We start from the raw sequence: 23,590 nt of genomic DNA on the forward strand, positions 1-23,590 counted from the left end.
TTCACACCAGGTACCTTCACTCCTGCCCACAGTTCCCACATCCCAGCAAGAATGGGGCTCCAGGTGCCATCCTGGGCGCCCACATGTCCCTCTGCCCCACAGGGGTGTCCAAGCCATCCCTGTCACACATCAAGCAGAGTAATGCTAACCTTGGTCATACTTCAATTACTTATTTTGGACCAATATTTTTTAACTTCTTACACTTTATTTTCTCTCCCTTTCCCATACTCTCCCTACACTTTAATTTCTTGCTCCACATTGTCCTCATCAACCTGAGCTGACACCTCTGCACCTTTATTTTGACATCAAACTGGGGTGTTAATAAAGCAGGACTGGAGTAGCTCTGACATTATCTTGACACAATGATATTTGCAGCTTTCCACTGGCATTTTTTTAACCATTCTTTTAACATTCAGGTACTGTCACCCTCCTCAGTCTGACATCACAATTGTAATGTCACCTCCACAGTGGCCTCTGCATTGACATTACCATCAAATTGGCTTTACAATCAGCTGAAATATCAAAGGGAAGGAGAGAGGCTGGCCCAGCTCCAGCAATCTGGGCTTAAGGCAAGTGAAGGCAGTGCTGGAGAAAGGAATGGATGTGTTGGGTGGCTGCTGGACCTACTGCAGGTATCAAGGGGAACCTGCTTGGTAGGAAAGCAAACAAGTATTTGAGAAATATTGCATTAAAAAGAGAAAAAGAAAAAAATAAAAACACAAAAAAAACCCTGAAAACAAAAAAAGCAAAACAACAACAAAAAACGGAACCCGTGAAAAATCCCCAACAACTCAGAACAGTTCAGGTTAATTAAAAATCATTATAATAAAAACTTAGAATAACTATAATAAAAATATATAATAAAATAGACATAGATTAATTAGCTTATTTTAACCCTCTCTGCCACAGTTCTGGTCTCTGGAGGCAGGTCCACTCCTGAGCTCCTGCGAGCCACAGGCACAGGGTGACAGGGCTGCAGGGCTATTATGCTGTTTAGGATCAGTCTGCACGCAGGCCCAGCACTATTATAAACACAGATGTTTTTATAACCTCGCTGAAAAGTTAATCATCCTATTAATGCCTATTTCTGGGCATGCTGCAAGTCAAGAGACCTGAGCCCCTGCGCGGCGGCCGCAGCCGCTCCGGCCGGGCGTGGGAATCCAAAACAACCCGGGTGGGACGGGGCGGAAAGCTGAGCTGTGCACTGGGAGCCTCCTGACACAGCCCAGCAGCTGCCTGCGGCCCGGGGCTGACATTTCCAGGCACTCAGATGTGCCAGGATTTCGGGAGCCCTCGCGAATCCCCCGCCGCTCCGGAGCGAGATGGACGAGAGCAAACCCCTGAAGGTGCGGCTGACGTTCTCCGTGATCCTGGTGGGAATCTCGCTGCTCTTCGCGGCCGTGGTGACTGACCACTGGGCCGTGCTCAGCCCCAGGCTGGAGGAGAACACCACCACCTGCGAGGCGGCACATTTCGGGCTCTGGAGGCTCTGCACCAAGCGCATTTTCATGCAGGAGCAAGGTCCCAAGGAGAAGAGCTGTGGGCCCATCAGCCTGCCAGGAGGTACGTGAGCACACACCAGGACTCACAGCAGGCTTTGCGTAGGAGGCTGGAGGACATGGCAAAGGAAAATAGGCTCCATGTCCCCCACGGCAGAAGGAAAATGGGCACTGAGTTTGGGATGGGGGCCGTGGTGCCGTTCTCATGGTGGTGTGCAAACACACCTCGTTGCCAGCTCCTGCTGGGGTTGCTTTGCTGTGTTGCCTTGGTCTGTTTGTGACCATATTTGAGTCTGCCATGCAGCAGCAACAGTGGTGGGGAGAAGGGGAGGAGGATTGGGCACAGTGGGAATCACAAAGGCAGATTGGGATGGAGGGAATCTTGCTGAACCCCAGCCAAGGGTCCTACAGGCATGTTGACAGCAGCAGGCAAGAGAGAGGATTTACAGGTCCACCAAACACAGCTGGATCTTTAGGATTTCCAGATCCATATAATCCCAGAGGAACAGCCCCTCCACGGTGGGTACTGGGTTGTCTCTGAGCTGTTCAATGACAGCCATTCCTCAGCGCAGGGAGGGAGAGGGACCAGGATGGTTTGTCAACTTCCAGAAAAAAGGAGTCATAAACGGAGTCTGAATCAATTTCTCAAGGACTTAGGGAGCCTCCTCACCTCTCACCAGAGGCATCTGCTCCCACACACATCTCCACCTGCAGTTCAATCGATGGGGAGGGCAGTGGGCACGGCAGCTTTCCGGGAAGGCTGCTCCATTCCCATGGTTAAAGGAGCTCATTATGTTTTTGCTGATTGCCAAGTCAGCAACATCCGCGCCGTTTGCACTAATACACTCCCTCTGTGACTGAGCCACGCTGCTTTTTTAGAAGGCTTATAGGGTACTGGATGCCTTCCAGAACAGAAATAACAGGATTGCCTTCGTGTTAGACTCACTGCTTGAAATGAAATATATGTTAACACATATTTGGAAATTTCCTGTGAAAAATCTTCCTGCTTGGGCTGACTGTATATTGCCTGTATTACTGCAATTCTTTATCTCTTTGGCCAAATTACATATTGTGAAGAGAGGAGCTGAGCCTCAGCATGCGGATCTGCCTCTAACCAAACTTGGGAGTGTGTCATCCATATGCTTAATGTCTCTCAGGAAGGTACTTACGTGCCTAGAGACGTATTCCTCGCTGCACGCCTTCCCCCACGCACAGAGAACTCCCACAAAAGGAAAAACAATAGAAATTGGTGGATAAACAGCAAAACTGCACGACCGTGGGGTAAATATAAAACTCATAAATATCCAGCTGTCTGCACAAAGCAGATTCGCAGGCAGGGCACAGGAAAGCAGCCGCTATCTTTGACAGACATCAGCATGTGCTTGCACAGACGTTGAATCACATCCCAGCGCCGCATTCCGCCAGGCACGGAGGAGCTGGGAATTATGGAGGGGCTGGGCTGGCCCCCACACCAGCGCTGGTTCATCCAGTTTTTAAAGATATTTGGGAATTAGGATGACAGCTTGCGTCGTAATTACGTTCCAGAGGGTGAAATTCGCACCTCATTTATGACATAAATACCTTCATCCCTGTTTTAGCCGGGAATGGATCAGAGCAAGGGGAGGGGAGAAGAGCCCTGGGGCTGGGGCTGCTGAGCGAGGCTGTGGCCGCACGGCTCCTGCTCGATTGATTTCACACTTCTGGGAAGGGATGTCGGCAGGGAAACACCAGGGTTGTGAAACCTGCAGCAGCCAAGAAAATGTGAATGAACAAACGCGCAATAAAAGAGCAGATGCAGGCGCTGCTTTTCCTGAAAATCATGAGATATAACCAGACATAACTGCCAGGACTGGGAAAGAGGCATCAGAATTTATCACTGAATTAATAACCATTTACCAGTCGCTCCCTGTGGAGGAAATGGATGGCATGATTAACGTTATTTATTAGGTTTTGAGCTCAGCACAGTGCAGAGTGGGGAGGATGACTTGGCTCGCAGTCCACAGAGCAGGGCTGCGACTGAGGCAGAGGTTTAAAATTTTACAGCACCCATCCGAGGGTGTTGACAAATTGAAAAGGGCTCAGCATCCTTCTGTAACAAATAAAAAGATCACGGAGATGGTTGTTAAAACCAGGCAAATTCAGCTTAACACGGAGACATTTTTAACCGTGGTCAGTGGGCACTGGGGCATTTTACTACAGCTGTAAATGCAGTTCAGTGTCACTGCCCGTGACTCCGGTGCTGGTGCTGACCTGAAAAGTGGCTCCTGTGGTCTGGGCAGCAGCAGGGGTGTTCGACAGCTTAAACAGCTCCTTGTAAATGCAGGAAGCTGAGCACAGGCAGCTGGAGAGGAGAAATGCTCGAGCAAACGGGCTGTCAGCAGGGTTCTGCTCCCTGCTACAGGAGACTCACCCTGCAAGACAGGTGTGAAATGAACCTGCTTGGAGAGACCATCTCCAAAGCTCTGTGTGTGTCAAAGGCCTCGCTGGCCAGGTCAGAGCCCAAGGCCTGGCCCCTCCATGGCTCAGCCCTCACCTTAACACCTCCTCTAAGGGCCTGTCTCCCAAATTCATCACAAGTGGAAACCCCACACTAAAACCCAGGATTTTCCAACCATCCACCCTGCCACAAACTCCCCATGCTCTGTCCATCTCAGGTTCCAGAGCAAGGTGGGCTCCAGCCCTTCCCCAGCCTGTCACTCCAGCGCTTACAGGGGACAGCTGCCACCCGAAACTCTGCATGGCCTGAACACCTCATGGTCTTTCCAGCCTTTCTTTCCCTCACAAAGTCTCCACTTTGCAGCTCCCCAAGTCCAGTGGTATTGCACTTCTCCTGCATCCCATGGCTTCATCCAGGAGTGATGGATCTGAGGGGCAGGGAGCAGGAAGGCTGTGAGGGGACGTCTTGGAGGGGTGAGGACACTCTGTGATAAACCACGTCACAGCCATGAAGCTCATGCAGCCACAGAGCCCTGGACTGTTCCCACCAGCACACCGGGGTGACCTCGTGGCAGAGATAATGCAGTTGGGGTGGACAGAAAGGAAGATTGCCACACAGTGTCCATCCATTATCAACCCCAGTGGAAATCCTGTCTGATATGTAAATGTGCTGTGACATAAATGGGCTTTTCTCTTATTCATGGTGGCACCAGAGTCACTGCAGTGCCTCAGTTCTGCTGAGCACCAGACTTGTTGAAACAGATATCCCCAGCTCAACAGGGCATGGGAGCATCTTCAAACTGAAAACAATTCAGCATTTCACCAAAACAGATCTAGCTCCATTTTCCCCCAAGTGCATTTTCCAAAAACACCAACCCACTTGTGTGATGACCCCTTTTGTCATACACTGGCAGAGCTTTGCTGAGGGCCCTAAGGGACAGAGACTTGTCTCCATCTCCTGCAGACAAGTCCACCTCTGTCAGGTTTATGAGGATGGAGGGTGGTCTGGGCTGGTTTGGTTCCCCTGCAGTGCACTCAGAGCTGTGCTGTGCTCCCACCACACCACGTCTGGATGCCTCCACCTTTGCACTGCACGCCTGGGGGCTCCTTTGACGTCAGGCTTTTTAGAGAATTAATGAAAAGCTAAACCAAACAATCCCAAAATAAGGTGTCCCAGACACAGTGCTCAGCCTCTGCCACCACTGAGCTGCTGGTGCAGGCACACAACCACTGCTTTGAGGCTCAAAATTCACAATTAGAGTCACAGAGGGCTGAGTTCAAATGTATTTCTTCCAGTCATTTGCAAGGATAATAAAGAACAGGTCAGGAGATTCCAGAGCTAAACATTAACCTTTTATCCAGCAAGGAGAATCTGCAGATGAAATAAAAGTCAGCTTATAAACTTAAGTAGATAAGAGTGTCTCCAAGGAATCTTCCCCTAACAGGCCCAAAAACACTGCTTTGCAATTACCCATCTCCTGGGAGAGGGAAAATAAATCCTCTCTGAGTCACTAACTCCAGCAGCCACCATTTACATGACAGAAAAAACCCACAAGAACCAACAGGTAGAGCACAGGGATCTTCTGCCAGAGAAATGAATGCTGTAAGGAGCCACTGAAACGCTCCCAGGCAGAAACCCACAGCAGTCCCTGCGTGTCCTGCACCCAGCCTGGCCCAGGCTTCACCCTGTGCTGGAGCAGCCTGGATGTGCACAGGGCCACAACTTCTCCCAGTTGCCCCCAGCATCTTCTGGAAGGAGACAGAAGAGAAGCATCTAACTCAATTATTTCACAGAAGAGATGCCCCTAAGGGAAGGGCCCCAATTTTTGTGTTTCAGGCAGTCTTGGCTCTGTTCCCTGGGCCACTGGGATCCCCCTGGGTGCTGCAGAGGTGTTGGGGCAGGAGCTGAGCGTGTCCCCCCAGCCCAGCCCAGCCCAACCCAACCCAGCCCAGCCCAGCCTACTCCAGCCTAGTCTAGCCTAGCCCAGCCCAGCCCGGCCCGGCCCAGCAGGACGGTGCAGTCGGGGCTGGCGCCGTTCAGCACGTCCCCACCAGTGCACCCTTCCAGCCAAATTCCTGGCAAGCAACTGTTCTCCCAGCTCCACACCCCTGCAAAGCCTCAATTAAATCAGTTATAAATAGCAGGAGCACCCTTGCCCTGCTGCTGCCAAAGCCCCGAGTCAGCAGGTCCTCAGCAGAGCGTCCCCATCCCGCTGGAGCTGGGGCTGGAATTCTCCTGTGACAGCAGTGACATTGCTCCCCTGACTCACCCTCACCAGGCTGAGGAGCACAAAGGACCCTGACCATCAAGAGACCCAGCTAGCAATTTCCCTTGTCCCCATACCCCCTGCCCCACAATCCTGATTCCTGCTTGCTTCTTGGCCCCTCTGCAAGCACCCGTACCTGGCACTGTGCTCACGTGAAGCCCAGACACAGGAACTTCATAAAGCTCCCTCTATCTCACTCTGCTCTCCTACCAAATTAACTTAACAGGCTGCTCTGATGGGATCAAACTTGGATAATGCCTGGCATGAGAGCCTCTTTGCCCTTGGCTCACACAGCCTTCCCTTCCCTGGGCAACTGCTTGGGCTTCAAAAAGCTTTGGTCTTTTTTGCCTTGTTCTTTTTTTTTTTTTACTGACAGCCAAAAAAAAAGCTCTTAGCATCCCTATTTTAGTAAAACTCCCGTGTGCTTTGCTGCATTGCAGCAGCCTCATCTCTGGGACCCCCAGATCAGCAAATCTCCTGCACGCAGCAAACCACACAGGCTCTGTGAGCTGCAGGAGGGAAGAGCCAGGAGGGGAAGGTGGGCGAGGACACTCCATCCCCTGTCTGCACTGCAAGGTCACCACGCCCTGATGGAGTGGGTTGGTGAGGGAAAGGAGCTGCCAGCTCAGCTGTGGGCACAGCAGATCCCATCCCCAGGAAAAGCTGCAACACTGAGAGGCAAAACGTGTGGTGGCCAAAGACAAAACGAGAAAAATCATCTGTAATTCATATTTTAAGCAGGGGAGCAATCTGCTCTGAGAGGGATACAAAAGGTACCAGAGGGGCTTCAGCCTGGTCCGTGCTGGAGTCTGGTGTCCTCATCTGCTCCCAGGGAAATCAGATCCACCCCCAGTTCCTTGGTATCAGCAAGGGGAGGGAGCCTCAAACCACTGCAAGCTTGGTATATCAATAAAAAGCTAATTCAGTCTTACTACATTTTATCACAGGCTTCCAAGAGCACAAAATTGAATTTTCTTTTCTCTTTCAGACCACAACTGCTCCTACTTCAAGCACTTCACTCCAGGAGAGACCTCAGAGATATTTGAAGTAACCACCCAGAAAGGTAAGAATGATTCCAAAAGAATACTTTCCTAATGTTGTATGAAGTGATGGGCACACAAGATCTAATGGAAAGGGGTCCCCAAAATGAGGGTTCAGCCCTGGCTCCATTGAAAGCAGCAGAATTTCTACAGGCACCATTAGCTGGGAAAAATGTGGAAAATGCCCTGGACAAGGTCAAATCCCAGCTTCCTGGGGACAATTATTTTTATGTATGATCACACCCATAAAGATGATTTTACATAAGCTGTCCCACAAATATATAACAATGTCAATACCCAGAAAAACTGCAAAAAGTCCTTCCATCATAAAAATGACTTTACAACATTGGCACTATCCGTGACACTCAGCCTTTGCCATTGAAGGGGAAGATATTAATAAAACCTAAATGAATAAATCATATCCCAAGCAGAGTCTTGACCCTGAAAAGAAGTGCAGAGGATCTCTGAAGACCATTAGGAATTTTATGGTTCATATTGATTTTGTATGAAAGTAATGTAAAAAAATAGAGCAATCAGTGGATGGAAGGAACGGGGATCCTACAAAGACATGAACTGTCAGTGTTTACAGCAAAATTGTCTTCCATGGACAAATATCACATATTTAATAAGTCCAAATATTTTGAGGGCTCCCCTAACATGCTCCTCTCTCTTTCTCATCCTCTCTTCGGGGACAAACTCCTGCACAGTTTGCAACACAACATATTTCCTGTGGAAAATGTGAGCCATTGGATACATTCCATGTATTAATCTGCTTTGCTTCTAGTGGAAATTGTAATGGTGGAAAACCTGAAGATAGGTTCCCTAAAAAAGTAGCTCTCTAAGACAGGAAAGACAGGAATTTTAACTAGATAGAAAAGCATATATCTGAGTCACCTGCTTTTGCTCAGTTATCTGCTATCTGATCCAGCCACCTGATCTTCAAAATGCACCCAATGCCTTCAGGCCAATGCACAAAAAATCAGGAAGAATTTCTTCTTCAGAGAAAAAAAAAAAGTCAGGAAGAACTTCTTTTCTTTGGGGCAAAAAGAAAATCTTCAGCCCAGCAAAAGATTTTGGAATGAAACGAACACTTTCAGGCAGTTCCAGCACAGAGAAAAGAGAAACATTTAGAAAATGATAATAAAACAGTGATATGAAAAGCAGTGAGAACAAAGAGTAATCTGCTGTTCCCCTTTGCAGAAATAGCTCATTTGGATGGGAGCTAATTAGTAGCAAGCAAAAAATTCTTCATGATTTTGCCTGGGAGATATTTTTTTTTAAATGGCTTGAAAGGCAAATATCATCAGGCACTGTGATGTTCATGCATGGCTACATGTGTTAAACATTAAACTAATCTGAAAACGAACACAATATGCAAATGAAGGCCTGAATTGCTCAATTAGCAACTCTCCCCCTCCACCCAGGCACTGAGCAGTGCTGGGCTGGGGGAAGTATCCAGCACACGGCTTACAAAAAACAGGACTTTTGGGGAGGGTTTATTCCCATGTCCTGAAGAAGCTGGGTTTTTACAGAGCAGGAAATCTCTGTTGTAAAGGCAAAGGAATAAAAATGAGCTGTGCAAACACTTCACCCCTAGCCTGCTGTGCCACTCAGCTCTCTGTGCACTGGGACAGCACCAGCACCCTGCACGGGCCAGGGCTCTGCAGAAAGCACAGAATAAAAGCAGGAAGAGCTCTGTTTACTCTGGGAGCAGAGTGTGGGGTGATGGAAGGGACGAGGGCATGGAGCCCAGCAAGGCTTTGACAAGAACATTTCCACAGCAGAGCCAAAGCGGCTCCAGCAGCCCCATACAGGTGGGCTGGTGAGCAAAGGTGCCCTGGGCTATCTCAGGAGGTGTCCAGAAAACATTTTCCCCTTCCTGCTCTGCTTTTATACCTGCTTTTGTCTTTTATACTCTACTTTTTTCACATTCCAAAGACACATGGCCAATACTTAGCCCCATTTTCACTTGAGGGAAATAATTCACCAAAGCCAGGCATCAGGGGTGCACGTATTTCTCAGAGTGAGCTACTGCAATGTCCCCACAGCTGATGGCAGCAGGCTCAAAATGTGCACTCTGTGTCATTTTTGGTGGTTTTTCCCTTTGGCAGAATACAGCATCTCAGCTGCAGCCATTGCCATCTTCAGCGTTGGCTTTGCCATCATCGGGACGATCTGCGTGCTCCTGTCCTTCAGGAAGAAGAGGGATTATCTGCTGAAGCCAGCATCCATGTTCTACACCTTTGCAGGTACGGGCAGGGCTGCTCACATTTCTGTGCTTGGTTCATAGGACAACACAGGGAAATTTAAGATAGATCCCGAGGGGACAGAGACACTTCTAAAAATTCCCTGAAGGCATTTTCTTCCTGGCCACAGACTACAGGTCCCTGTGTGGTGTGAGAATGTCCTGTTCAGCAGCTGGTCTGTGTTTTCTCCAACCTCCTTTAAAAGTGTATTCACTCCCTTCAAGTATATTCACTGTCAGTCCCAGTCTGAACCAGGGACACACAATATTCTATCTCATTTATTAAGATTCAAACCAACAAAACAGCTGATCCAGGCCCAAAATACACAACTGTCTCCCAAACACACGAAGACTGCACTTGCACATGAGCCAGGAATACTTTGACATGCTACAGTGAGTGAAAGACAGAGGGGCACATTGTCACCTCAATATAAAATCTTCCTCAGCCTCTGAAAAAGCTCCCCAGGGAATGCAATTATTCCTCCCCCACTTTGAATTTCCCATCCAAGCCTGCCTAAAAGATCACACCCAACAAGTCAGTGGCTGACCTCAGTTATGGTAGAGCTCCTGGCAGCTCTGAGCACTGGTTCCTTCCAACACTGAAGTCAGTGACTCACCTGTGAATCTCACTGCAGCTCCTGTATGCAAAACAACAGATGAGGCGGTTAATTAAGGATGAAAAATTGACAGCTGGTTATTCAACCCACTGCTCCTATCTTCCTTCAGGTCTCTGCATCATCATCTCTGTAGAAGTCATGAGACAATCCGTGAAGAGGATGATTGACAGCAAGGAGACAGCCTGGATCAAGTACAGTTACTCCTGGTCCTTCGCCTGTGCCTGCGCCTCCTTCGTGCTGCTCTTCGTCTGCGGCATCGCCCTCCTCCTCATCGCGCTGCCCCGCTTCCCCCAGAACCCCTGGGAGACCTGCATGGACGCAGAACCCGAGCACTGATGTTCCCTGCACCCATGAAAAATATCCAGAAAGTGTTCTGAAAATATTTGTATTTTTTAAAATGTCTGGGTCTCACTACACAATGTGCTCCCCATCAAGTGGGTCAAGGCATGTTCGATTGCAATTGTTGCTTTCTTTTCCTTTTCCTCTCTTTCTTTTCCCTTTCGTTTTTCTCTCTTTTTTGATTCTTTTTTTTCTTTTTCTTTTTTTAAGAAAGCAGAAAGACGACTTAACACCACCATGGTTGTGTGTGAATGGCACTGCTCTGTGCCAATTTGGGGCTGCCCTGTGCTGATGCAGTTGAGGGGAAATGCGTGTCTGAGACAGCTCGGGCCACAGGGGAGACAGCTTTGTTATGGAGATGTTTGGTGCAGTTGGGCATAGATCCATGAGGAATATCAGGGTTTTATACCTTACTTGGTCAGAGAGAGACTGTGGGGAGTCAATATCCCCATTTATGCCACACTCCTGCCCTCAGAAGGGTTAGCTTGCTCCCCCAGGGTCAGTTGGAGATCCTTATGCTTTCTATTAAAATGTTAACTTTTGCTAAAAAAAAACAAAACAGAACTTTGCATAGCATTGGGATAAAAAACCCCCCTCCAAATTTACACCCTGCAGTTCCATTCTTTTAAATCAACCGTAAAACCCCACAAAACAGAGTCTTGTGTTTTCCTTAAACTTCAGTGGCAAAGCCAAGAAGTACTGCACATGAAGAGTGATATTTTCCTTTAATAAAAAGCATAATCTTCTGGTAGCACGATTTTCTGGGAAGTTTTTTTGCTGGGTGAATGCCTTGGCCCATCAGACTCTGCACCAGGACGGCGGAGCAGCGTCGGGCGCCGTTTGCTGCTCGGAGCTCTCGTTTCTTCCCCGTGACTGAGCTGTTCAAGTGCACCCTGCTTTGCTCACTGCACATGTGTACACAAAGCTACATCTCAGGAAAAATCCTTCAGAAGGGCTGCCGGGAGGGAAAGGATCCTGCCCGAAGGAGCCGGGAGCGGCAGCCCTGGGAGCGCCCCGCCGGTGCTGCTGCAGAACAGAGCCCGGCACTGCTGGGGATGCTGCGGGCGCTGCTTTGGTGCTGAGAGCCTGCAGGGCTCTGCCACAGCTGCCTGAAGCCCTTCGGGGGCTGGGGGTCCCCCAGTCCAACCATCAGCAGCACTGGGGATCCCCCCAGACCCACACGCTCACCCAGCCCCTCCAGCCAAGCCCTTTTCACCCTCACGGTCCCCCAGCACCAAGAGGTTTCTTTCTTTCTTCTTTTTTTTTTTTTTCTTTTTTTTTCTTTTTTACAGTTCAATTTTCAGAATCTGCTCAGCATTTTCCCCCCAAGCAGTAAAAGTACGTGGCTTACAGTGTGCTCTTTTCACCTGGTAGTTTAAAAATCAGGAGAAAGGGGAACTGAAGTGCTCTTCCCTCTGTGTTTAGCTGACCACAATCCTAAAGAAAAGCGGAATTCCTAACAGAAAAATCTCTGGTCAATTTGAAGAGGTCTGAAATCATGGCATGTTCAGACACGGGGAGAAATTCCCCAGCAATTCCGTGCTGGCTCGAGGGGCTGCCCTCGGCCCCGCCGTCGGGGTGGGCTCAGCCCCAGCAGCCCCAGCCAGACTCAGGCTCATCTCCATTTTCCCCATCAGCAGAGTGGCAGCGAGAACAGAAGCCTTTTGTGAAATTGCATTAATGTTTTCCAAGCTCTTTGAAGTTGAAAAGCACTACAAATAACACATATATTATAAAGTTTTGGGATAAAGCACTCATTGGTGCTCAGATCTGAGTGTGAGCTGAGGAGCTCTGCCTGTCTCTCATCATGAGAGACAACTGCAAGTCTTCACGTTGTCACAGAACCACTCTGAAATGCTAAATGGTTTTGAAATCTTATTTTTGGGTACAGAGCTGACATCCTGAATTTGCATTCTCATTGTTCAGGAAAACAGAGGCTAGTTTCTAGGGAGAACCTCTACATGCAACAACAGAAAGGAAAGTAGTCAGTGTGACCACCACGGTGGCTGACACGGGGTTGAGACATCCAAACCTACACAGCAAAGATTAATCCAAGCAGAGCAGCTGGCAGGAACAACAGCATTCCCAACTCAGCCATCATCATCATCCTCCTCATCATCACCTCAGACAGGCCATGGTTTGAGATAAGCAAGGTTTGGGGATAGGGTCTGACACCCACACAGAGCAGTGGCAGGTCCTGTGTCCCTGGGAAGCCCTTCACCCATCCACACCTTTTCTGAAGTGCCATCCCTCTCCTTCAATACCTCTGCTGGAAGAAAGCAATTTCTAGGTGGGTTCTCATCCTGATGGGCCAACTTTTTACCCAGCCAAGATGCCACTCAGTCCCCTTCCTGATACTCAAGAGCAAGACATGCACATTTCAGATAAACACAGCCTGGAAGGTCTCACCCATCTCCTGCACACTCCTGATGCGCCTCATCCAAGCCCCAGTGAGGGCAGTGGAAAGATTCCTGGTAAGTGCTGGGCTTTGGCCTGGAGCCAAGGTTTTACAGCCTCTCTGGGATCACTTTACTCACGAGGCAGAGAAAACACACAGCTCTCAGCATGGAGATCCTACACCCACAGCCAGAGCTCAGGCAGCTCAGCCAGTTGCCTCCTAAAGCCCTTAAGACTCACTGAGTTTTTTTCTCTTTCTGCTCCAGGCTAAGGCTTTGTGATCATTCCCTGCTCTGTATGGTCCCTGCCAGACTGAGAAGCACACGGAAAACTTCATTTTCCTCTTCTAGATATTAAGAACTGCTGAAGAGGGACCCATCCATTAAATCAGTCATTGGTATTCACGGTGGGAAGGGCTCTGCTCCTGCAGCAGGTTTGTTCTGCCAGAGCTGATAATGTGTTTTAAGAGAGTTAATAAAAGTAATTGGCCTTCATAAAGGAAAAGGAATATAATGTTGGAGGGGGGAGCTGTAACCAGTTTCAGTTTTCATTCTCTCAGCTGAGCGAACAGCAGGGAAGAGCCACCAGAACCTCAAGAATGTACCATGAAAAGCAGGGAGTCCCAGAGACAAACAGGGATGGGAACCCAGCTGCTACACATCCAACAGGAGCACTCCTGGGTTTGGGACACAGCCAAAGAACCGAGTGGGAAACAGGCACCAGAGAGAGAGAGGCAAATCAATTTGCACAACAAGGAACAACCAGCAGCAACCACGAAATCCTGAGCGTTGGCCCTGCCACTACCAGACCCAGGGACCTTCAGGGCAGTGCCCACTGCCTAATCCAACACCAGGGCCTGTCCCCTCCCCAGACAGCCACAGAGAGGTGCCCCAGGGCACTGCCCCAGCCACAGTGCTGAGATTTGGGCTGCTCCAGTCTGCCAAAGCCCGAGTGTTAAATCACAGTCAACGCAACAGAAGACGGGAAGGTTTTTGTTTATGTAAGATTTGCTGCGAGGCGTGGAGAGAATCTGCTTCCCTTGTTTTTAAATGCTGTGCTGTGTGAATTTAACGTGCAGAAAAGGTGTCAGACAAGCAACCCTGAAGAAGAAAACTGCCTGTTTAGCAGTGAGCTGAGCTCTTGAACACCCTTCATCTGCAACGAGGTTCTGCAGGCACAGCCCAGCACCAGCGGGCGGGGGGAGCAGAGCTCAGCACACAAGGCAGCACAGGTGGGTGCATGAGAGAGGATTTCACCCAGAAATCCTGGCACACCCCCCTATTTCTCCTTTAGTCCAAACCCAGAAAGGACCAGCACATGCAGGATGCTCAGGTGTTTGATCACTCTTCGTTTACAAAGGCACAGGTATTTACTAATTTACTTTGTTTTTTCACTGATGCCTTTCCACTCTGTGACTTCCTTGTGGCCATCACCTTTTTCTCCTCATTCTGACAGCTGTGGGAATGATTTCCAGGAAGCCCCAAAGATCTGGGAATTTTCCCCCCTACAATGAGATCCCTGGCCCTGCTGCAGAGGGACACTTTCTCACCTGGGCCTGCCAGCTCTTGAGGAACACACCTGATACAGGAGTCAGGAGAAGTCTGCAGCACTGTCAGCCCTGGGGATTCACATGGAGCCCCTGGGCTCTGTGCAGAGCTGCAGCTGGGCAGTCACATGCCAGGAACCTGACCACAGTCAGAAACTGTTAGAGAATAAACCTCAGCCTAAACTTAATTCAAAAGGAGCTTCCTCTGTCCACAGTGGGACAGTGCCCCTTGGAACACTGCATTACTTTCTAACTTAACTACAGGAGCATTAGGCTGCTCTGTACCATAAAACACACACAGCAGTGGGACCTGCTCTAAAAGCATCCATTCCAATTATTTCTCCTTTCCATTGTCACCAAGGGACAGGAAAAGAGCGTCACAACTTTGTTTTGACTGAAGTAGAGGATGAGATTGTCGTTGCTTTGTCACACTTGATCGATGCTCGGGCTCCACTGAAGCTATTGAACATAAATTCAAGGCATGCAGACATCACACATGCCCACTCTGCATCAGACACTGAGCTGCTTTGCTGTTTTCTTCAAAGAAATGCAGAGAAGGGAAAAAACTCAGATTTCTGGACTATTTTCTACCTAACAGAAGCAGCAGCACAAGTCTGTTTGGCAAGGCTGCACCGCAGGCTGTGGCTCAGTTTCATGCCCAGTATCACCATTCTCACTGGGAGCACCTCAGTGGCTTTCCAGCTGGTCTTGTTGAGGTATTTACCCTCCAGCAGGAAGTCAAGTCTTCTGGAAAAGGGACTGACAACATCTTTTAACCAGTCTTGGATAATTCATATCACTGAGCACTCTGTAATTTGTCAGAAGCATCTATTAATCCTTAATGAGGTAAAAACTCCTCAACATTTCTCAGCTAAAGTTGCCAAAAAACCCCCACACCAAACTGACATTTCCATTGCTGCTGCTGCTGCTGCAAATCCTTTTACTTCTCTTGAATGAAAGAAAAAAACAAATTTAGAAGGATTCAGCCCTTGCTCCCTGACACAGCCAGCAAAAAGAGACTGGCACAAGTATTGCTACACCAACAGAAATAGCCCATATTTCATGTCAAGGAATACGATGTGCAAATTTTCATAGGCACCATAGATCATCACCATCTGTCTTGACAAGTTAATTGTCTGCAGTTTTTCCAGGAAAACTAGGACCTTTAAAAACTAACAAAACAAATGAGTTGAAGGATGATATGGGCAGAGTGTGAAGCATCATGGGCTCACTGCCCTGGAAATGTGCAGGTTCTGATATGCCTGAGTTCAGCCTAAAAAGAAAATCTGGAGTGGTCAAACACTGCTCTTGGTGCTACTTATAGCACTGAGGTACTACATACATAGCAAAAGAATTGCTTATGGAGCACGATCTCTGCAAAAAAAAAACAGCTGAACTTGACAAATCTGGGAACAAAACATTAATTAATCAAAGCAGGGAATGGCACTCGCAGGGTTCGCAGTCAGTGGCAGAACTCACATCCTGCAAAGGGTCAGCAACACCACAGCCCATACAATTAAAAATCCAGGACAAACTGTATTAGATGACAACCTCCAGGAGAAAAGATGGATGCTGGGGCCTTGGTTCTAAGCAGCCAGCTTTATGCAAAACAGCGATTTATGAGCTGTCTTGTGGAAACACTGAAAGCTGCCACGTGAGCACAAAGGGGGAAGGAGGGGAATTGTCCCCACGACCCACGCTGGGCTCTGAGGAGCCGGGGACTGCTGAGACACTGAAGCCATCCTGGGGACACCCACTGCCCTGCAGGGTGTTTCAGAGGACACAGCACACCGTGGAGGGCCCCCAGCAGCCAGAGCACTGATGAAGAGAGACAGGGACGTGCCCCAAAACCTCTGCCTGAGCCTGCCAGGTCCTTCAGGACAGGCTGGCAGCTGCAGGACCAGGGCCAGGACAAGCCAGGCTGGGGACCAGCACAGCCACATCCCACAGCACAACCCAGATGAGCCAGGACACCACCTGCAGCACCAGGAGGTGGGAATGTTACCTCAGAACACAGCTCCAGGTCAGGCTGAGCAGCATCACCTCTGGCTGCTCCTGACCTAGCATGGCCAAGGGGAAAGCTCACAGTTTCGTAAGAATTCACACAGAAAAACATGCCACCTGCATTACCTAAGTGGCTTTTTAAAGGGTGGAGGCTCTAACTGAATTGTAAAAAAAAATATTTTTCTTAGAATTCAATTTTTTTTTTTTTTTTAATCTTTCCCTTCACTTTTCATTAGTTCTTATTACTACACTGACAACTTCCCGTGAGGCATCCAGATTTTTCTCATCAAAAACTGGAATTATAGAAAATAAACCAAGGAATTATTCTTGATATCAAATACAAGCTTACTAAATTTAGATCTGTCATTTAAACAGATTTCACATAAAACAATAGGGGGTTTATTCCTGGACAAGGAGCATGGGATTTGGCACTAAGAGAAGCATAAAAAAAAAGTCAAGGAGCCAAATACCCAGTGGGTGCATATGCCCCAGCCTCCACTCATTTCCCCCAAACTGAGATCATTTACACTATCTCAATTTTGAATTTCCCCTGTAATTGCAACAGGTCCATATTAACAGTGCAGCCTGAGCAGTGCCCACCGGAGCCATCTGTAAGGCTTAATTTCATTTTAATAGGAGTCTGACTGAAGCCCTAGGAGAGTTGAAAATACAGTTTTGGGGTTTTCTAAACATGACTTCAATACTCATTGGATAATTTGCTCCAAAAACCAAACATCTTACTCAGGGTTGTATATGTGACAAACAATGGCCAGACAAGACATTTAAAAAAAAAATCTTTTGGAAAAAAAAATAGCTCTAAGAAATCCAAATGCAAATGATTCATGCCAAAGCTGTTAAGCCAGATCATCTCTATCATATCCTCCTCAAATTCCTGGGTGAGAGCACTTATGAAAATTTAGCACCAAAACCAGCTGGGGTCTTCATAAAGTCAAAGAACTGAAATTCTAAATCAGAGAGAAAATGGGATTTTATCTGTAGTATTTTCAGTGTAGATAAAATGCCACAGTATAAAACAGAATAAAGTGTGGTGAGATGCAACCATCTCCCCCTTAACTGATCGACAGATAACAGTAAATTAACAAGTGATGTTTATTAGTTTAATATTCAATATTAAATGGTGAACAGAATCAAAAGGCTGCTCCATAGAACTGAGTGACTTTGAAACCCCTGAAATTACAAAATGCTGACTTGGGGACGTGAAGTGCTTTGGATCCATCTCTGCTCTGCCAGTCCTGTTCCTCCCTCCACTGGATCCCACCTCAGCTCTGCCAGTGAATTTCCCATTCCTGCAGCCAGCAGCTTGGCAAAAACCCATTTAACAGCAGCTTTGCTTGATTCAAGGTTGCAGAATTTGGCCTCTCCTCGTTTTTGGGTCGTCTGGGTTCCATGCCCTGTGCTGAAGTGCTGAGCAGAACTTGGCAGGGGCTGTCCCCTCCCCAGCATTGTTTGTTTGGTATAACATTAGGAAATAAATTAAGGAGTTACACGAGCTTTGCTTTACAGCAAAAAGAAGGAAAAAAGTTTTCAGATAAGTTTCTGAATCATAACCCAGCAAAGATTTATAATAAAAAATTTATATGCAAACCTCTGCAGTGTACTGAGTTTAAATCAACCCCATTACATAATGACCCTCGTCTTAACACATGAAGTCAAATGCAAAAAAATGAACCTGACTGATTGTAATTAGAGCAAAAATCTGATTGAACAGAGCAGAGCCACTGCTCCCCAGTAAGGTGTCCCATGGACAGCTGTAAAAATCTGAAATCACCCTCTCACAGCTCTAAAATTTAAATTCTCGCAGGTAGTAAGTGGAGGAATTCTGAACTACACCCAGCTCATCCCTGTAAACCAGCTCCCAGATTTAAAGTTATTTCAAGTGTAAAAGGAGGATTAAAAAGAAATAAAGGAGAAACTCTACAACCCCCCTCTGGAGCTCCCCGGCCACAAAGCAGGGACAGTGTGCAAGACCAAAAATCTTTATCCACAGAGTTTTTATCTTCTGAATTTTCATTCACATTTGTTTCTTTAATTTTTTTTTAAATATCCCATAATTAATTTTTCAGACTGGATTCCTTAAGGGCCAGGTTCACGGAGATAAATAACCTGGTAACCACTCTGATCCCCAGAAGATTTAGATTAATTTGGATACAGCTTTGACAAACATTAAATCTCTTCTTTAATGATGTTCCTCAAACAAAACAGTTAGCAAAATATCTGAATTTCCTTGTATAATGTCACATTTTAATGTAAACATCAAATAATGTACCAAAAGTTTTACCGGAAAAAAAAAAAAATTAAAGCGGCACAATTCTTTATACCACTGGAGAAGAGGGGAGGAAAAAGCCAGATTACAAACATTTACACATGCATAGTGGAAAAAAATTAAACAAACAAACAAAAAAGTATTTTACTAAATTCACGCAATTTTTTTAAAATAGTTATTAAATCTACTAAGCACCAACATACCTAAAAATTTATTTTCAGCTTCATGATTCATTTAAAAAACCTATCAAATTAACTTTTCAAACAAGCTTATATTATTAGCTTGTCCAAAAATAAAATGTAGAGTTTTTTTGGGTTTTTTGTTAATTTTTTTCTTCTTTTTTCTATTTTTTTATTATTTTTTTAAAGTATACCAATACTTTTATCTGAATGTTTCCAAACAATGGCATAGGTGTCTGCAAAGAATGCCTTTACTTTACCCTACAGTGGATGGAAAATACAATACCACATCATACAGAATCTAAAACTATAAAAGTCTGAGAATGCAGCATCCCTTCACAAAAAAGCTGATAAAACTGAAATTATTTAGAAGATGCTGCACCTTTATTAAAAAAAAAAAAAAATTAAATGAATTTAAGCAGAAATAACATACATTTTTACATTAACTGGCCATTTCTGGTACAGAAACCCAGCATAGTATGCTAATGTTATTGAATAAATGTAAATGCTACTTACAATCTTCTTAAATACAATTTAGACAAACTTTTTTTTTCCTTTTTTTTCTTTTTCCTTTTTTTTTTTCCTTTTTTCAAGTTGTACAGGTAATCTCTCAGCTGCTAGTTTAATGCAACATATCATTAACATTACACAAATTAAAAAATAACACGTGTGTGTCTTCCTACAGAAAAGCTTCCAAAAACCCGACCCACGTCAAAAAATGCAAAATAATGGAATATAATTAAAAAAAAAAAATTAGTTGCAAGTCTAGCAGCAAAGCAATTAAGTGAGGATATATTTACCAATATAAACAAAGGGAATATTTGCAACTACAGGTGAAGCCCCAACTATCTTAGATCTACCGACACAAATAAAAATTAAATTCTCTCTAAAAAAAATAATCTGATTATTTAAAATAGGAGTAAAAGCCATTGCTACCTGATGAACTACCTAGGCTAAGTTCCTGAAACAAGGACAGGGGGTCGCTGTTCTTTTTTGTCTGCTCAGGAGGAGGTTTGGGCTTGGGGGGAGCCCGCAGAGCGCTGGCGTAGGACATGACGGGCTTGGTGCCGCCCGCGGGCTGGGGGCTGCTGCTGTTGGACTCCACCAGCTGCTTGTTGGGCATCAGAGGGGGGAACTGGCCCAGATGCTGGAGCACGTTGTAGTTGAAGGAGTTGGAGAGCTGGATGTTCTCAGCCTTCAGGTGTTCCTCCGGGGGCTTGGCCGCCTTCGGGGGAGCTGTGAAGGAGAAACGGGAGTTGGAGCAAAGAACGGCTCTGACTCAGCCAATCCACCTGCAGCAAGCCAAAGCCAGAGCTGCCACCACCCCTCTGGTAACCCCCTCCCACACCACCCATCTGCCGTGTTTAGTCACTCTGGAATGACACAATCCCAGGATGGGCTGGGTTGGAAGGGATCTTAAAGCTCATCCTGCTCCATCCCCTGCCACAGGCACCTTCCACCAGAGCAGCTTGCTCCAAGCCCCATCCAGCCTGGCCTAGAAGTATCTAACTTCACTCCCAACTCCTGGAGCATGCAGCAGCAGCAGCACAAGACTGACATTACCAAGCACCTCCTCCGTGTGTTTGTACCCTACAGCTGCAACCCCAAAGCTGCAATTCCGCACAGCGCGTTCTCCGGGCGCACTGAAGGGAAGCTGCTTCCGAATGGGATCTACTCTAATTTAAGCACTTTATCCACTGAGACAGCACAAAGAGTATTTCATTCTTCTTGCTTTACAGCTTAATAGGCTAAAATTAAAATTTACAGCACCATATATAATTCATTCTCCAACAGCAATTCAGAGCCCTGAATGCCAACCAACTAATTATTGGTATTTCAGGCTGAATGCATTCTTGCTAATTGATATGTTCTTGCTCCACATTTAACAACTCCTGTAACTATCAGAAAAAACGGTGCTTTAAACCATAGGTATAAAACTGCTTTCAAATGAATTTCCTGAATCCTAATGAGGTCCTTTAATTTTGTCTGGAGAATTCTGCTGTCTTGCACAGCCAGAGAGACACCACACAGAAACACAGCTCCATGTTCCATCTGCAACGGTCTAGGAACTGGGCAACAGATATATTCTGTAATTGTTTCAGTCTTTAATCACATAATATTATTTTTAAAGTGCATCTACAAAAATCTACCACCAAATGAGTGCAAAAGTAGAAAAACATGAAGCTTCTCACTGGAAGGGTCACACACAGGCTTCTGCTTTTTATAGAGCACTCAGAAAAAAAAAAACACCAAAAGAATAAAATGGAAAAAAAAAAAACAACAACCCCAAAACCAACCCATAGAAGAATGGATACGGAAAGAACACAAGCAAAGCAATTTTGCTAGGGTTGCTATGATTCAACAAAAAACAAACAACCCAGAACATGAGCAAAAAACCTCCCAAAATAACCACAGCACTCAAGAGAAGACAAGTAATGACAAGCAGGGCCAGAGGTGAAAGCTGTGTGTGGTAGAGGTGTCTAACAGAAGGAAAAATATGAAATACACATCTTGAATGAGAACTTAAATAATTTTCTTTCCACGAGCAGAAAAAGCAATGCATATCGAACTCTCAAATTGCAATTTTGGGAAGTGCCTGCATAGAACAACCCAGAGGAATTGACAGCAGCTCTCCCTGTGCTCCACGAATCCCTCCTGATCCAACCCAACACTGGTGCCACTCCTGGTGTGCAGGAGAGATCAGCCTTGAACAGTCTGGAGTCAGGGTCACTCCCTCTCAAGCAGGGACAGGACTTTCAGAGCATCACATTCTCACGGGGTTTTATTTCAGGGATAAAAACCAACAGTAACGAGAACAGTGCAGTTACTGGTCATTAACCCTTAGCTCTATACAACACATTTGGGCTGTAAATATGATCACAGGCAGTGAGCTGTAAATGTGGAAAGCCACAGCAGCCATAAAATGGAGATGTGTTTGCATGAACCATTAGATACAGGGCTCTGTTTCATATACATTTATTGACAAAACAGAAACCATGCTTAACTACAATAAAAAACATTTCATTGCCAATGCAGTTACCAGTGAGAACTTGATATTTTCACTTAGAATTTAGTGTGTAAATGGTACTTTTTACATACACATCTGTCCTCTGAGGACTTTACTCACAAACAGGTTCTCAAGCTTTTCATTGAAACAAACAAATGTGGGACTGGCTGACCCCAAGCCAAACGTGCCAGAGTTCCTGATCTCCTCTTAGATAACCACGGAGTATGGAGAGCAACTCTGTGTGAGCAATTCAGTGATGAATGCCACATAATACTGTGCATTCAGCTCCTTGATTTTCAGTAAAAATAGAAATAGATTGAAGGAGGTGCCCTGAGCTTGAAGCTTTGAACTTAGCATGAAAGATGCTGCCATAAATATGGGTTTGCAAAATTACATTTTCACATTTTGGAAATTAAAAGGCACATTAGGAATTTAATTCTTGAGTGCTGTCACTGATGTAAAGAGCTTTTCTCATTCATTCTACTCTGCATGTTCCTACTTCAAAATTACTATGAAATTACAAGATGTTTTACGTTTATAAAGTTTGGTGAAAAGCAATTAAATCTTTTAAGGCCAATAAAACCAGCTTATAAATATTTTTCCACATTATTAAGTGGTTTTAATATCCACACTGGAATACTGTTTACATTTTTATTAATTTTGTTTTTAAATTACTACTGGAGATTCTTAAAGCAAAATCACAGGGAAGAAACTGCACTATATCCTGGTAATACTGTTTTTCATAAACACAAGAAATAGTGAAAACAGAAGAACTGCTCCAGCTCTCTCCTTGCAGCTTTTTTTCATTTCTGAAAAGTTAATTTAGCTTCTGTCTGCTCAATCAATCAGCACTGCTGCTACCACCAGGGAAGCCACATTCCACTGAGATTCCTCCACGGTGAGGGAGAATTTAAACTCGTCACTCCTTTGATGAAGTACCAGAATTTACTAGAGAAACGCTGAGAGCACTAATTCAGTTTATGTGTTGCTCCCTCAGACTGTAATACCAACACAAAATATCACTGATTCTGGAAAGAATCAATCTATCTTGCAAATAAATCCCACCAGTCACCTTAGCTCCCTGCAGCACAAATTCAGCTGCACCTGAAGCCACTGTGAGAGACTTTCTGGGTTTAGTGGAGCTTTTGGAGAAGACTAAGCAGCAGCAATGCTTTTTTAGCTGAAGAACAGGATGTTACCAAGAAATGGGATTATTCCAAGCAAACCTGTAACAACTGAAACAACAAATAATTCAAAAACCTTTGCTTAGACTGGTTTTGGGAAAGAAGCAGCTGTACCCACCTAGCAGCTCTCGGGGTGGAACGGCTCTGCTGGCTCCGTTGCATGGAATGTTTGGGTACGGGGCAGAGGAGGAGGAGTTCACCCACAGCTCAGGGGAGGAGTAGTTGAATGATGACTGGTTACTGTGGTCCTGAAGCTCTTTACACTGACCAAGACTGTCTTGAGGAGTGCTTAATTCTTCAGAACAAGCCTGGACTGAACTAGAGGAAATTCTTCTTTGGTACAACGGCCTGCCTGGTCCTCTTGGTTCATACTGTGAACAAAAGAAAAAAAAAACCAACCTAATAAAATAGCCTTTTGCTCTTTTGATTCAACTGCATGTATCAAATACCATTTTGCCATTCAATATTTTCCCTGAAATGTCTTACCAAAAAAACCCTAGTTCTTTGTATTTCCAAAATACTAACACATTTCAAGTATATATGATG

At 45.9% G+C, this 23,590-nt stretch overlaps 2 protein-coding genes across 4 annotated transcripts in view; one reads left to right on the forward strand and one right to left on the reverse strand.

The window, feature by feature from the left end:
* The first annotated feature begins 1,191 nt into the window (after positions 1-1,191).
* On the forward strand, positions 1,192-11,194 carry CACNG1 (calcium voltage-gated channel auxiliary subunit gamma 1). The gene is made up of 4 exons (XM_041485657.1): positions 1,192-1,563; positions 7,191-7,265; positions 9,354-9,491; positions 10,214-11,194. Exons 1-4 carry the CDS (start codon positions 1,323-1,325, stop codon positions 10,438-10,440), a joined length of 681 nt encoding a protein of 226 aa, XP_041341591.1. The 5' UTR covers positions 1,192-1,322; the 3' UTR covers positions 10,441-11,194.
* Positions 11,195-17,482: 6,288 nt separating this feature from the next.
* Positions 17,483-23,590, reverse strand: part of HELZ (helicase with zinc finger) — an 85,103-nt gene continuing 78,995 nt past the window's right edge. For all 3 annotated transcript variants that reach the window (XM_041485635.1, XM_041485634.1, XM_041485633.1), the window contains 2 exons: positions 23,163-23,415; positions 17,483-20,089 (listed from right to left, as the gene is read on the reverse strand). In XM_041485635.1, the coding sequence (XP_041341569.1) occupies positions 19,758-20,089; positions 23,163-23,415 (585 nt within the window). In that variant the 3' untranslated portion in view covers positions 17,483-19,757. The remainder of the gene's footprint in view (positions 20,090-23,162; positions 23,416-23,590) is intronic.

Source organism: Pyrgilauda ruficollis, unplaced genomic scaffold (genome assembly GCF_017590135.1).
Source record: "Pyrgilauda ruficollis isolate IOZ18807 unplaced genomic scaffold, ASM1759013v1 scaffold72, whole genome shotgun sequence".
Classification (NCBI taxonomy): Eukaryota; Metazoa; Chordata; class Aves; order Passeriformes; family Passeridae; genus Pyrgilauda; species Pyrgilauda ruficollis.